The following is a 15,431-nucleotide window of genomic DNA, read 5'->3' on the forward strand; positions in this document are numbered from 1 at the left end:
TTTATTTATTTGAGAGAGAGAGAATGAGAGAGAGAGAGAGCATGAGGGAGGGAGGGTCAGAGGGAGAAGCAGACTCCTCGCGGAGCAAGGAGCCCGATGCGGGACTCGATCCCGGGACTCCAGGATCATGACCTGAGCCGAAGGCAGTTGCTTAACCAACTGAGCCACCCAGGCGCCCTACAGGATTCTTTTTAAATGTCTGCTTTCATATTTTAAGTTTTTGAGAATTTTACTTTTGTCTTCTGTTGGAGGCACCTATTCATATTTCATGAATGCTTTCCTTATCTCTTTAGGGAAATTAATTAGGAGATTTTTAAAACTTTTCTTTTGTTCCCTGTATTGTCTTTGTTTCATCCAAGTTCCCTTTTCCCTTTTCATTTGATTTGGTGCATCTATTCATATTAAAGGCCTTCCTGAAATACCTGTCGATTCTAGGCTGACTTTTCATATTTAATAGTGAAATAGTAAAAGGTTAATTGGATGTTCTACCAGCCGGTAGGCTTTAACTTGGATGACTAGGCAGTGACTTAGCCATTTCATTTGGAGACCCTCAAATGCCAGTATCTGTATGTCTTTTCACTTGGCCAGGTCAGTTTAGCTGGAGAGGAATCCTTCAGTCTCCTGCTGAGGGGACGTAGACTTGACTGCCAGTGATTTTGGAGCTGGGGTGGGGGGCGGGTGGTGGTGGTGAGGCTTTGAGATCCCTTTTTTCAGGGTATAGACTTTCACCTGACCGGGTGTCCTCCTCCCTCCTGCTATTCCTGGTATCCTCGAGTCCAGTGCTTCTCTGGTCCTACTTCTCCAGAAGATGAATTTCTCTGCTGTGGCCCAAATAAGGAAGGGGTAGTCACCTGGCTGTGGAATTTAGGAGGGGATCTGAGGGTTTGTCTGTTTGTTCTATAGACTTACAATCAATCTTCCTGTTTTTAACTCCTACCTTACCTCTGCCCCTAGAGTAAGTTAGTATCTCCAGTTCCCGGGCCTTTCTGGAGTTCTATGGCTTACCCGAGCTCACCACTTGTTGGCACCCCCTCTGCAGACTGCTAGGGTTTAGCTTTCTGCTTTGTCCATTTTACTGCCCCTCCTTGACATGCCGCTTCCAGAATATTTGACGTCTTCCGTCTATTGTCTTTGCTTCCATTTTCTTTGTCCTTAGGGATTTGTACTTTTTAAAAATTTTAATTTCAGTATAGTTAACATACAGTGTAATATTAGTCTGTATACAATCTACTGACCCAAACCTCCATACAACACCCAGTGCTCATCACAACAAGTGCACTCCTTAATCCCCATCACCTATTTCACCCATCCCCCTACCCACCTCCTCTCTGGTGACCATCAGTTTGTTCTCTGTAGTTAAGAATCTGTTTCTTGGCTTGTCTCTCCCTCTTTTTTCCTTTGCTCATTTGTTTTGTTTCTTAAATTCCACATGAGTGAAATCATATGGTATTTGTCTTTCTCTGACTTATTTTGCTTAGCATAATACTCTCTAGCTCCATCCGTGTCGTTGCAAATGGCAAGATTTCTTTCCTTTTTATGGCTGGGTAATATTCCATTTTATATATATATATATGTACACACACAGATATATATGTATATGTATACACACACACACACACCACATTTTCTTTATCCATTCATCAGTCGATGGACACTTGAGCTGTTTCCATACTTTGGCTATTGTAGATAATGCTACTATAAACAGTGGGGTGCATGTATCCCTTTGAATTAGTGTTTTCATATTTTGGGGGTAAATACCCAATAGTGTGATTACTGGCTCATAGGGTAGTTCTATTTTTAACTTTTTGAGGAAACTCCGTACTGTTTTCCACAGTGGCTGTACCAGTTCTTAAGGATTTATGCTTTAAAAAATCTTTTTACTCTCATGTGAGGTTTTGAGAGGAAACAGTGATATACCTGTTCTGTCTGGCATATTTAATTAGAACTAAGCTTTTTCCCCGAGGCTATACATTGAGGTAGCTATGGAAGTAAAAGCAGTAAGTAAAACTAGAAGGACATTTGCTTATTGTTCCTCATCTCTATAGATGGGACTTAATAACTGTGGCTGATTTTTCATGTATCTGTGACAAGTTCTTTCTCCTTTCAGGGAAAGGTAAACTCCTAATCTGAGTTAATTGGCAGTTGCAAGGATGAAGTCGTTGGTCTGCAGCAAGAGAATGGTTGGGGTAGGCGAAGCTTGCCCTCTCTTGCTTCGCCCATTTCTTATATTGAAGGGAGAAGGTTCAGGATTAAGGAGGGATCATCCCTCTTTGCCCTGCTCTGCATTCACATCTAGCTTGCCAGATGTGGCCACACTTAGCAGGTCAGTGGCTGTGGATCAATAGGAACGTGTAGCGGCTTCAGACCTGCCAGTGGAGGGGGGAAAGGCTCAGCAGGCTGGAGAGCCATTTTTACCCCTCTCTCAAGCTTCTCTGGGAGATGTCTCTTATTTAGGTGGGTGAGAGGAGCTGCCCCTGCTCTCCCTTTATCTCACCTGCAGGTGATAGAGACTTGGGATACAATTGTGAGTGCCCCACCATGCCTCTTGGCTTTCGTGAACTTTGTCAAGCATTAATTCTGCAGTCATAGCCTTTCCTCCCAGCTGTATCAGTGCTTCTTTAGCAAGCTAACAGTCTTTTTCTTCCCTCCTTGTCAGAAACGTGTGCTGTCAACAATGGAGGCTGCGATCGCACCTGTAAGGATACTTCGACAGGTGTTCATTGCAGTTGTCCCGTTGGATTCACTCTCCAGTTGGATGGGAAGACCTGTAAAGGTAGCCTGTGCCTCTCCAAGCTGCTAATGTGTGGGGGTAAAGGCAGCTCTCCCCCCCCCCCCCCCGCAAACCTCCTGGAGAGACTCCAGAAAGAGTATGATTCATCTCACTGGAAAAGCTTTTCTTCCCTGGGCTAGTGGAAGATTATAATTGAGTAAGCTTAATTAGAACCAACTTAATTACACCAACTGTTGAGAAGGTCAGCTTCTGCAAGCATCAGATAACCCAGGCAGCAGCCTTATTAGAAAAAGGCAGAAGTTCAAGAAAACATTCATTTGCCCCTGATAGTATCAGCCTATCATAAGTAACAGCCTAGAGATTATTATATAAATAACAGCCGAGATTTTTATCCAGAGAACTTAATGAATAGCCGTACAATTAACTTTTACTGATCAATAGAGACCTCAATGACCTGCTAGTATTTCTTGGGCAAGAGTACAAAGGCTTGTCTTTAACATGATACAAAGCAGATAACCAGTTACCAGATGAAACTGAGAGAAGATAAGATTAATTTGAGTATCAGGAATCATTTAAAAGCATTGAGGCTACTTGATCGTCGTGTAATTTGCCAAAACAAATGTTCTAATTCCTTATAATTTAAATCATTAAATTGGAATGGAAAGTATACCGAAGGGAGCCATCTTATCTCGAGAGAGCAGTGCAAGGATGAGAACGTAACAGGACATCACCATTCTTTCCCATAATTTGTTTGCTCAATGCTAGCCGAGGGTAGCACAAGTCAGAATTCTCAAGGGCCGAGGCACTTGTCTTTCCCAGTTGGTTCAGCCAAACAAGAAAACATGTGTAAGATTAAAAACATCAGCAAACATCTTTACGTGCTTTCACAGGGTCTGTTTTGGTTGCAGAGAGTATTGAAGCATGCACACAATAGCATGTCAGGGATTTGTAGAAAAGCAGGCCAGTTTTGCTCTCTGATTTGCCGATGCTTGCCTGTTACAGACATTGATGAGTGCCAGACCCGCAATGGAGGTTGCGATCATTTCTGCAAAAACACCGTGGGCAGTTTTGACTGCAGCTGCAAGAAGGGATTTAAATTATTAACAGATGAGAAGTCTTGCCAAGGTATGTGCCGAAACGTAGCTGTGTTGTGCAGTGCTCGCTGGTTGGAGCCGAGAAGACAAAACCCCACGCTGGCAGAGACTGGCTCATTGGGCTTCTCGATGGAGTCATTAATCCAACTGCCAACCCATGCCTCACTTATTTCGTCTGTCGGTAGAATAAAAACACTGATGTAGCTCACAAGTATATTTTGGACATTAAGCTTTAACGATTAGAGAACACCTCAAAGAATCCATCTGGTGTGATCATACAGAGCTCACTGCGAGAAATGGCATGGATCACAGAGTGTAAACAGGTCTGCATTAGGGTGTTGAGATTATGAGTAATTTCTTTTTTCTAAATTTTCTAAAATTCCTTTAATTTTGTGGATTTTTATAACAAAACTTGGCAAAAATACGTAGATTTAGTTAACATACCTTACCTTTTCCTAGCGAAGAGTTGGGGTCAACCCATAATCAAGGTCATGTACCAGTTGGTCTCTTCCTTTCAGCCCTTGTTTTAATGACCAACCAGCCTCTGGGGCTTGGGGAGAGGGACGGTGGGGAGGGAGGCAGGGGATTGAGTGGAGGCAAGGCAGGATTGCAGACCCCCCTCTTAGATGCATTCCTCCCACACAAGGGGTGTCAGGGGAGCATCTTTGGGGAGCAGTTGTTGTTATTAATAACTCTGGGGTGGTGGTAAGCTGTGTTGGATGAGGAGCATCATTTATATTTTCAGATGAGCACCTTTTATGCCCTATGGATATACAGGAAGTCGCTGTCAGGAAAGATGTGCTGTCATGTAGTCTTGTTCCATTTCTGGGAATAAGAACAGCCTAACTTACTTTGTTAGAAATCCCAGAATTAAGTCAAAATCAGAAAATAATATCTGCTTTCACTTCAGGTAATAAAAATGTAACATTACCTTTTTTAAAAATCTTATGGTGTGTGAATTAGGTTTCTCTCTCCTTTTTTTCCGCTTAATACATAATTTGTCAGGCAGTTCAAGTATAGCCCCCTTTAAATTCAGCAAGTTCCTTCTGGATGACTATTGCATGGCTTTCTTTCATTTGACTTGGAAAGCAAATTTGATGTTCCACATAATGTTTCATAATGTACAGAGCAAGAAATACTGTTTAAGCTGTGTAAACACATTAAAAAGGAATTAGAAAAGTGATCTCATTATTTTTGGCAAAGCCACAGCCCATGATGTGCAGCCAAAGCCAGCTACTGAACAAGTCCAACTTTCTCGACAACTGGCTGATGTTAATAACAGAATTCATAGAGTGACATCAATTACTAGGGAAGAAATGGACTTTTTCTTATTTTTCACGGATTGGTCTTGGTAGAAGAAATATTTTCACAGAACAAATTTACTGAAGAAATTGCCAGGAGTTCTGGGAAAAGCTAGTGATGAAGAGGTTTTGTAAGAATTTGCCCTTTTTAATTTCATTTCTTCATTCCTCTAGTTCCTTCCAAATGTTTGTTTTTTATTAACATAGTTTCTTATGGCACATTTGATGTTGAAAAAGAGATCTAGCTCTGGGCTAGTTGGCTTCCACTGAGTTCTGCACTGGTCCTGGCTTATCCATTTGGAGACACAAGTCGTAACTCTGTTAAAACCCTCCAAAGAGTTGAGGAAGTGAAGCACTGAAATTCTACTCTACAGGAAAGATAAGGACCAGACCAGGGCAGGAGAAATAATTAGATTGACAAAGGCAGCCTCCTGAGGCTAGTTTCCAGGACCTTGGCTGAAGCCAGCGATGCCTCCACGTTAGACCAGGACAGGAGGGGCCCTGTGGGGCTGAACCATGGCAGAAGAACAAAGCCAAGGGATTGGCCAAGAGGATCCAGTTTGGAGCTTAACCACCAAATTTTAGTGTCTGCAATAGAAAATCACTGAGGTTGTTAGCGTTCATGCATTCTTTTAGTGCAGAGGACATTAAAACCCAATTGACCTCCTGGGGCCAGAAGACTAATTCTGGAAAGATAGGAACCAGAGTTATTTCCAACCCAACTGTTTTCTCCTTTCCATTTGCTATAGCTTATATAATTAGTACTGTTGTCTTACCAGTAGGAATATAACAACAGTAACGCATGGGTTGCACCTTATCATTTGCAAACCCTTTTAAGGTACGTTATCTCATTTGGCTTCACTTAAATATTTTAAATTACTCAGTCCTGCGAATAAGCATGGGAGAGAGACCAACGGAGCTTAAAGGCAAGTGCAATTTGCAACAGAATTTAGAAATAAGGATTCTGGTTGTGAGTATACTTATGGTAGGCTGCTCAACATTTTCTTTGACACAAGTGAGCAGGTGAACTGATGGATACTTTTTAAATTCTGTTTCTGTTGGTTTTATTGTCGGTCAATGAGTGGAGTTATAAACCTGTTCTTTCCACTCACCCCTCAGAGTTGGTTTCAGCTCCCCTCTCCCTTTGACAATTACAGATGTGGATGAATGCTCTTTGGATAGGACCTGTGACCACAACTGCATCAACCACCCCGGCACATTCACATGTGCTTGCAACAAAGGGTACACCCTCTATGGCTTCACCCACTGTGGAGGTGAGCAGAAGGCCCCTTGAGAGGCAGGGGAGGTTGGGCCTGCAGGGGAGCCGGACCTACGTCCCCCAGTTTCCCCAGGTCAGGGTCAAGTTTCCAATATTGGGGGAATGAAAGGGACATTTTGTGTATAGTAGTGAGTTCATCGACTCAAGGGAAGTATCTGCTAAGGGCAATCTATTCACATGGATCCCTTTAACATGTTACGTTATGGAGCAGAGAGAGGAACTGAGCTAACCAACTGTGAACTTTTTATTGACTTTACTGATGTAGTGTATTCAGACAGTGGGAGGGTCTCTCAGGAGCTGATACCCTGTCTGTTGGAACTTCCCAGTGGATCATAAAGTCACAGTCCTCAGAGAGACTGGGCAGGGCACCAACCATTTCCATAGCCTTGCTGTTCCCAGGAACTAGCTGAGCTGAGAAGCCTGTTTCAAGATCTGAGCTGGTCTTTGAGCAGATCTTTGAGCTGGAAGTGGACCATCAGCTCTATCTCTCTGGGCTGTGCCCGTGTAGCCCCGTCTTCTGATGTCATTTGTCCTAATGCTCATGTCGACTATGGCATAAATCAGATTTGACATCAAATGACTCCCACCCTGCTCCCCCTGATCATCAGGTTCATTGAACAGTCCTTGAGAATACAGATTCAGATTCTGATTCAGAATGGCTAGGGCTTCCAGGGTGATACCGAGTATCTGAGTGTTTGGGAACCATGGGCTTAAATACTTCCTGCCCAATTCTTGTGTCCTGTGCTTAAGAAGAATGGAGAGTAGTGGTTTGGTATAGATAACATTGTCTCTCTTCTCCGTTTCAATACATCCTTGGCATGGCTAAATACATCCTCTTCCAGTCCATCAAGAAACCCCAAGGATATATGCCCTGAATACGGATGTGTGTCTGGGTTTTAGGTGGAGCTGCCTTCCAGCCTGGACTCAGTCTTGGGTGGATGCGGATTAGTGCAAGTCATTTTCCTTCTCTATACTTCAGCTACTGAATATGAACTGTCCAGTGAGGAATCCTAACTCTGTCTCCCTTGGCGTGTAGCCCAGGGGGGTGGTAGAATTCCACATCGGAGGCCTGTGCGGTGTTTGCGTTTGGACCTGCGAAAGTAGAGCGTGCCCCCTTCTGAGTATCCTTAATGGGGGAAAGGTTTGGTCCAGAACGGAACTTGAGACCACCCTGGCGGAGCTTCTGCCAGGAAACCCACGGAGTGGGGAGTGGGGTCAGCCGGTGCCCAGTGCACATCCCGAAGGCGGTTAGCACCTTCCCTTGGTTTAGTGAGTTTCAACCCTGTGGCTTCCCTGCTGCTTCCTCAGGGGAGGGACGGCGTCAGCCTGGTCGCCAGCGGGCTGCTGTGACAGGAGAGTGTTTTGTTCTGCAGACACCAACGAGTGCAGTGTCAACAATGGGGGCTGTCAGCAGGTCTGTGTGAACACAGTGGGCAGCTACGAATGCCAGTGCCACTCTGCATACAAGCTCCACTGGAATCAGAAAGACTGTGTGGGTAAGGGGTGCCGTGTCCCACAGTCAGCGGGCTCGCATTGGCACGGCGGCCCTGTCCCCACGGGGCCGGGGGGCGCCCGCCCTCCTCCCGTCCCTGACGCTTGTCCCCTCGGCGGCAGCAGCCATTCTTGAAATAGTTCAAAAACAGGAGATACTTTACAGGCTCTTCGGTGTGTCCTTCTGTGCTTCTGTGTAGGTCGGAACTCCCTTCTGTTTTCCCGCATGGGGAAAAAAAACCAAAACCAGCACACACGTAGCTTCTTTACTTTGGAGGGAAATAGTGCCCTGTGTCTTGCGCTCTGTGCTGGATATCAGCCCTACCTTCTTTTCCTGGGGCCTGGGATGATTGGGACTCACCTGGAAGTGTCCTGCTCTTGCTGTAAGTGTCTGCTTTTTGTCCTGTTCAGAAGTGAAGGGGGTCCTGCCCACTAGTGTGTCACCCCATGTGTCCCTGCATTGCGGTAAGAGTGGTGGAGGAGACAGGTGCTTCCTCAGATGTCACTCGGGCATTCACCTCTCTTCAGGTGAGTGGGTCCCAGTCCCTGGGGCAAGTCCTCGTGCCAGGGCCAGGCCTTCCTGGCCGTTAGGTGTTAGGTGCCCTCAAAGGCTTCCCAGGTCTTTGACCAGCGGCCCTTGACCACCGGCGGCCCATGCTTTGACGACCCATATGCTGGGCATTTGTCTAGTGGTTTCTGTGGAAAGGGGGGTGGGGAGTGAGTTTAGCTGCTAGCAGGAGGGACTGTAACCTTGCTTACATGTTGACAACCCACATTCTGTCCGTCAGGACTGCAAGAGGCCTACTCTGTCACCTGCGGCTCTTCCTCTTCTCTCAAGAGCAAACAGCAAAAATCCAATGACTCCACTTTCGGGGGTAATTACCAAATCTGCGTGTTCTCTCTGGGGTTCACTGTGATAACAGTGGGCTTCATTCTTGGGGTGCTATTCTTGAGCGTTGGCTTTATTTTCTCTTCTCTTAATCTCCTCAGTGCTGCGAGCACATTGCAGTCTGTTCTTGCCCACAGCCTTGGTGCCTGAAAACCGACTCACCATGTAACAGATCTTTACCGAGTGTCCACTGTGTGCTCGGAGGCTCCGTCCGTGTTCAGCCCTGGCAGGTCATCATATTGGGCAGAGGCCCACAGAGCTCTGGGATCAGGAGACTCGGGTCTCCCAAACTCCCTGTACCTCAAAGGCCCACCAGGCAGTGTGTGCCTGGTGCACATGACGTTGGTGGAGATAGACATAGGCATGACGGGGGGCAAAGATTCTGTCCAGAGAAAGAGGCCCCAACCCTTTCTGGTTTGTCAGAAGACAAAGGATGAAATGTAAAGATTTTAAGTAACCTTGTCCTCCCAGATTTAGACATCTCTGTGATTACATCCTGAGAACGTCTGAATGAGGAAATGATTCTTGATGTCCATATTACATGTATGAGCAGAGCTAGCGACCCAAAGCAGGACAATAATACTCGAATATATTGACTGAGTGGTTAAATATACCAGCCACTGTATTACATGTCTGAGCTGATTTAATCCACACTGCAGTGCTCAGGGAAATTTTACTATTCTTCTCATTAATCAGATGAAGAGCCCGAGGTTCAGAGAGGTGAAATAATGTACCCAGACTCAGATAGGAAATAGTGGAGTTGGGGTTTTAACCAGGATGGGCAGGCTGATAGTTAATAGTTATTCAGTTCTTACTGTGTGCCAGACAGTAGGCTAAACTTTTTATTTATTTTTTTGTATCATCTCATTTAATCCTCACAGTAATGTAGGTACCTTAATGTAAGTACCCCAATTTTGTCTATTTTACAGGTGAGGAAACTGAGGCTTAGGGAGTTTTAGTAACTTGCTTAAGTTCTCATCACAAGTCAAAAGAGCTAGAGTATGAATCCTGGGCTTTGGCTCCAGAGCTTGACATATGGTTAAGACTGATTGTGGGGGGAGAGCAGAATTTTGCACATGAGGCCCTCAAAGTGGGACCTTTGCTGCCCCCAGAGCCCAAACATCCTAGCCGCCTTTGGAGAGTGCCATCCTCTTCTGCTCCCCCAACCTTGCCCTCCCAGGAAAGGCTTTTCCAGGAGAATCTGCCCTTCACCATTTCCCCCAGCAGTCGTGTCCAAATTAGAACTAGGAGAGTCTGGTCTTCTTTCTCAGGAAGTCACAAAAGTGACCTCATAGTTCATCTCGCGTTGAGGTTGTTTGGGGCCCTCTCTTTATTATATTTGAGCATTGGATTAATCTCAGCTAGAGGGATAGGTGTTATTCTTAGGAGGCTCCTGGCATCCCCAGCCTCAGGATCATGGTTACTCCATGAGCCAGATCTTTTGTGGACTCAGGGTAAGAGACGGGCTCAGGGTGTGCAGCATGTGGTGGGACCCAGCCTCAGGACAGCTCGCCATTACCCACCAGGTCTTTCCATTCCTTTGCCTCTGAAGGTAACATCTCTCACTTGTTTCTTTCTGAAGATGTCGCCACCGTCAGGACAAGTGTAACCTTTAAACTAAATGAAGGCAAGTGTAGTTTGAAAAAGGCTGAGCTGTTTTCCGAGGGTCTGCGACCAGCACTACCAGGTATGAAATCAGATGGCTGGTGCAGGGAGCTTGCTTGCATGTTGGGAAAGGGGCCTGTAACATGCTGAGCCCTTCAGATGGGATCGAACAGTCCAGAATCTCTAAGGACTCTCTCCACAGGGGGAAGAGGGGCCTAGCCTAGCACCCCTGTATAGCTCTGGAGTTATACGCAGGGCTTCCTTTGCCAGGCACACATGGTGAGCTCTGGAGAAACCTGTGAGTTCACGGGAATCAGTAAGGGCTTTAAGATGCATTGGCAGTTTGCAATTATATTGGGTTAAATTTTCTAGATCTCAGACTTTGCTTGGAATATAAGCCAAAGAAATGAGAAAGGGTTGGTTCAGGATAATCTCTGATGAACAAAGATGTAATATCCAGCTTTCCTGTTGGATCCAGTCTTTGGAGGCGGTGACTCCATTGGCTTCAGCAGAACAAACACCATCCAAATAGAACTGGCCTGGTAGAGAAGAGCGGGACCCAATACCTTCTCCCAATACCCCCTCCTTCCTTCCCCTCCCGGCTCACACTTCCTGTATTATTTCATAAAATAATTTTAGAGATTAAAAAAAATCATGACTCATGTATTAGGGATGCTTCTTTCCCCAGTTTGCCATCACATAAATCATACAAATAAACATGAAGTTCACTGTAGTCACTTTTGGCTGCATATTTTAAGAAATTGAGGTTAATTTTGGTACCTCCATTTGATGGAATATTATGCAGCTATTAATTATGTGTTTTTAAAGAATGTTTAGTGACATAGGAAAATGTTCTTATAATGCTAAGATGGAGAGGGGAGAGTAAGATTTCATATATCTAATACAACCCAGACTGTGTAAGGAAAAGTATGAGTAGAAGAAAAAGAGAGGAAACTCATCATATCATTAGTAGTAGTTATATCTCATTGTGGGGGGGATGACAGGAAATTTTCATTTTTTTCTTCTGCATTTTCCAAATTCTCCACAGTGAGCATTTATACTTTATTTATTTATTTATTTTAAAGATTGGTTTATTAATTTGTTTGAGGGGAGAGGGGCAGAGGGGGAGACAGAGAGAGTCTCAAGCAGACACCCCACTGAGTGTGGAGCCCAGTGCAGGCCTCTATCCCATGACCCCGAGATCATGACCTCATGATCAAGCCGAAATCAAGAGTCAGCTGCTCAACCAACTGAATCACCCAGACGCCCATCATTCATGCTTTTAGATAGAGGGAAAAAGCATTATTTAAAAATAGTCTTGGTCTTTAGTCTTCTTAATGGTATTGTACTATGTTAATTTCTCAGTGTTGATAAATATACAGGATAGTGTAAGGTGTTAGCATTAGGGGAACTTAACAAAGAATACATGGGAACTCTCGGTTCTATCTAAGAGAGTCCGGAACGGGGATGTGCAGAGCCCTGCCTTGCGCAACACTTCCTCCCACCCTAGATGCCTTCATGATACTCTTTGGTTCTCTGGATGCTTTGTGCCGTGCATTGCTGCTGGTTATTTCAAAATGAGACATCGCTGTTAATGCGCCTTCCAGCTTCCCCTCTGGGTTGCAATTACTCCAAGCTCAGTTTGCCTGAAAGCAGGAGTTGGTTTCCTTTCCACTCCTGTGCTCATTCCCGCTTTGAAGCCTCAGCCCCTGCTTGGTACATCACAGTCCAGCTCTAAGGAAACCAACTGTGAGAACACAGAGCACACCTTAGCAGGCCGGCAGTTAGGACTGCAAGGTGACCCTGGTTCCTGTCTTCCCTGTCTTCCACACATGTGGCACACATCCAGCATTCATCTTCCACACAGTCGCACACATCCAGCATTCATCCACGAAAATAATTTTCAAGAGCTAAATTGTTAAGTTATATAGGAGGCTCTTCAAAATTAAAATGTCATCGTGCTCCAAGCTGAGGCTTGCAGCGCCCTGGCATCTGGAGTTAATCACTTCGTCCCTTGAGAGTTGTTCTAATGAAATGTTTACTGAGCTCTAGCGAATGTTCAACTGAGTGCTTTGCCAGGATCTGGCTTCCGATAATTTTGTTTTTCATACAGAGAAGCACAGCTCAGTAAAAGAGAGCTTCCGCTACGCAAACCTTACATGCAGCTCCAGCAAGCAAGTCCCGGGAGCCCCTGGCCGCCCCAGCGCCACTAAGGAAATGTTTCTCTCTGTTGAGTTTGAACTTGAAACTAACCAAAAGGAGGTGACAGGTTGGTTTGAAAACAGTCTGTGGTGCCAGGCTTCTCACAGCTTGCTCCTTATTCCTTTGCCTTTCACTTTTCGTCATTCTTGGTGGGGGGACAAGATGATGCAACCACCGAAGTATCTCCTGTTTTTTTGTTTTTTCACTCCCAAACTAAACTGAATTGGTTTGGAACCTCATGGCTTTATCTGTTTCATAAAAACTCAAAGATTCCATTTTGGCCAACCAATTTCTGTCTGAGTCAAATGCTGCCCAGCCTGTGAGGTGCCCAGCCCCAGGTCTCCCCCCATTCTGTCCCCAGGGAACTGTGGGTGTTGGTGGGTCCCTCACCACCCTGGACACCCTCACATGCTGCAGCATGACCTCCTCCCCCATGGTGATCCCTCTTGTTTCGGTAGCTTCTTGTGACCTGAGCTGCATCGTCAAGCGAACAGAGAAGCGGCTCCGGAAAGCCATCCGCGCGCTCCGGAAGGCTGCCAACAGGGAGCAGTTTTACCTCCAGCTCTCGGGCATGGACCTGGAAGGGGCAAAGACGTCTCCCAGCACATCTGAACACCGAGTGCAGGCCTGTGGAGTGGGCCAGGGCCACGCAGGAAACCAATGTGGTGAGTGACCTGCTGGCTGGGACATTCTTGCTAACGGAATTGTCTTGAGCTCCGTAAAGACTCGGGGTCACCAAAAGTGTGGCCCATTCTCTCTGTCTGGGCTCACTCCAGAGAACACCGTGGACACCCTCTGTCATTTGGGAACTACATGTTGGGGCCTGTTGTGTCTGCTGGACCAAGAGCTCTCCGGCGCCTGGCATAGTGTCTGGCTTGTGGTGGGCACTTAATAAATGTTTGCCAAATTGAAGAATGGAGAGGAAGAGTAAGGTGATGAGAAGAGGGAGTGCTGACCTTAAAGGGTCTGATGGACGGTGGTCTTCAGAGCACTGTGGCCCCGGGCAGGGACAGGACTGTAGGTGGGAGGCACCCCTGAGCCTCCTGCACGCCCCGCTGTCCATTCCTGTCATCTCCCTCTGGCCCAGCTGATGGCAGTACCTGGAAATGAAGTCTCCTGTCCATAGTTTCATGCCGAGGCAAGTCTGGGGGCCTGCTTGGCAGCCTTATGAGATCCCTGGGCTTCAGCCCAAGACTCCTAGTAGTGACAGTTCCATATACAGTCTGTGTGTGTGTGTGTGTGTGTTTCAGAATTAAGTTTTGACACCCGGCATTTGAACAACACCAATTCATGAAGTTCTAGGCAAGAGGGACCTGGGCAAGAGGTTCTAGGGTGGTCGGTCTTGAGATTTGTTTGTTGGGTGAAACTGTTCTGGGCATTTATGGGAGATTCTGCCTTTGTAGGTAATCCCTTTATAGTCTCACTTTATAAAAATCATGGTAATGCTTTCTTGAGTTTTCCTCTGACACAAGTACAACATTAAGACGGTATCTGCATTATCCCATTCAACCTGAATGGTCATCTTACCAGCTTGCAGTTATTATCTCCACCCAACAGATGAACAAAGCAGAGCACAGAGGGCTAGGTTCTTTTGCTCTAGATCACACTGACGGTCTGACTCCAAAGCCTGTGCTCTGGTCCCAAGTAAGGTGTGTTTCGATAACCAGACCCCTCCAGAATAAATTGATGTCCTTTCTCAAGCATCATTAGAAGGCCCTAGAAGTGAGGCTTGAGCTAAGGAGTAATAAGCCAGTGTTTCTGAAGAAGCAAAACTGAGCCCAAGGCACTCATTGAGGAGAATTGTCAGCAATAATCCCCCAGCCCAAATCTATTGTTTTGCCAAAACGTAGTAAAAATCAAGTGTAAAATCAAGTGTAATTGTCCACCAGGGGCTGGTTCTCAAATAGTCTTGACTTTTATTCTAGCTGACTCCCTTAAAAAGAAAAAAAAAAAAAAGTTAGAAACAATCCAGCTGGTTGGTTTGTTCTCATTTAAAATTCTAAGACTTCCAGTCTCCATACCAAAATGGTGATGAGAGTTGGCTGTTGCTGACCTACTTTAGGGGGTGAGTTGCAGAAACTGTCAGGGACAGGCAGGCCAGTCTTCCTGCTGGCCTCTCAGAGCTAAACTGCGGCCCCTTTCCCCATTTGCTATCCTGTTAGGGAGAGGCCTTGCAGCCTTGCCAGGGAGTCTCTGTGGCCGGTTAAGAAATCAGGCAAAACTAGAGTATTACCAATACTACCATGACTGTGCTCCTGGGAAAAAGGCCCAGGAATGAGGATCAGGAGTTACTTAACAGAGGCCTCATGACCATGACAGCTTATGAAAGACGCTGTGGCTGTTGTGTGTGTAAATGTGTCCTGAGATGCTTGTCATGCTAAATTAGGTTGGATTTGTTGCTGAGAGGCAATGTGTCTTGTCTCAAGAGCTCCCTCTAGCAATGGATGACTTTTGTAAGCCTACATGGAACCAAATCAGGTTCACCCTGTCTGATAGCAATGTTGAAGATTTTACCCTGTAGAGAAAAGAGCACAAAGAATTACCAGTGAAATTTCTTCCTCCTGCTGAAGGGAGGAAGTGTGTATAAGGAGGGGTTGCATGTGTTAATTAGAAAGATGGGGTAACTGGGTGATGTGCGTTAAGGAGGGCACGTGATGTGATGTGCACTGGGTGTTATACGCAACTAATGAATCATTGAACACTACATCAAAAATTAGTGATGTACTATATGTTGGCTAATTGCATTTAAATTAAAAAAAAGAAGAAGAAAGTTGCATTCTACACAGAGAAAGAAAGAAAGAAAGAAAGAAAGAAAGAAAGAAAGAAAGAAAGAAAGAAA

General features: G+C 45.5%; 1 protein-coding gene across 4 annotated transcripts in view; it reads left to right on the forward strand.

Annotated features, from left to right (window-relative positions):
* SCUBE2 (signal peptide, CUB domain and EGF like domain containing 2) overlaps window positions 1-15,431 on the forward strand; it is a 66,353-nt gene that overhangs the window by 26,198 nt on the left and 24,724 nt on the right. For 2 of the 4 annotated variants that reach the window (XM_021685760.1, XM_044919850.1), the window contains exons 8-16: window positions 2,657-2,773; window positions 3,734-3,856; window positions 6,284-6,400; window positions 7,779-7,901; window positions 8,308-8,424; window positions 8,685-8,771; window positions 10,368-10,472; window positions 12,504-12,659; window positions 13,051-13,257. In XM_021685760.1, the coding sequence (XP_021541435.1) occupies window positions 2,657-2,773; window positions 3,734-3,856; window positions 6,284-6,400; window positions 7,779-7,901; window positions 8,308-8,424; window positions 8,685-8,771; window positions 10,368-10,472; window positions 12,504-12,659; window positions 13,051-13,257 (1,152 nt within the window). The remainder of the gene's footprint in view (window positions 1-2,656; window positions 2,774-3,733; window positions 3,857-6,283; window positions 6,401-7,778; window positions 7,902-8,307; window positions 8,425-8,684; window positions 8,772-10,367; window positions 10,473-12,503; window positions 12,660-13,050; window positions 13,258-15,431) is intronic. The other 2 variants (XM_044919849.1, XM_044919851.1) reach the window with 2 other exon arrangements.

The sequence above is a fragment of the Neomonachus schauinslandi genome, chromosome 11 (genome assembly GCF_002201575.2).
Source record: "Neomonachus schauinslandi chromosome 11, ASM220157v2, whole genome shotgun sequence".
NCBI classification, from domain to species: domain Eukaryota; kingdom Metazoa; phylum Chordata; class Mammalia; order Carnivora; family Phocidae; genus Neomonachus; species Neomonachus schauinslandi.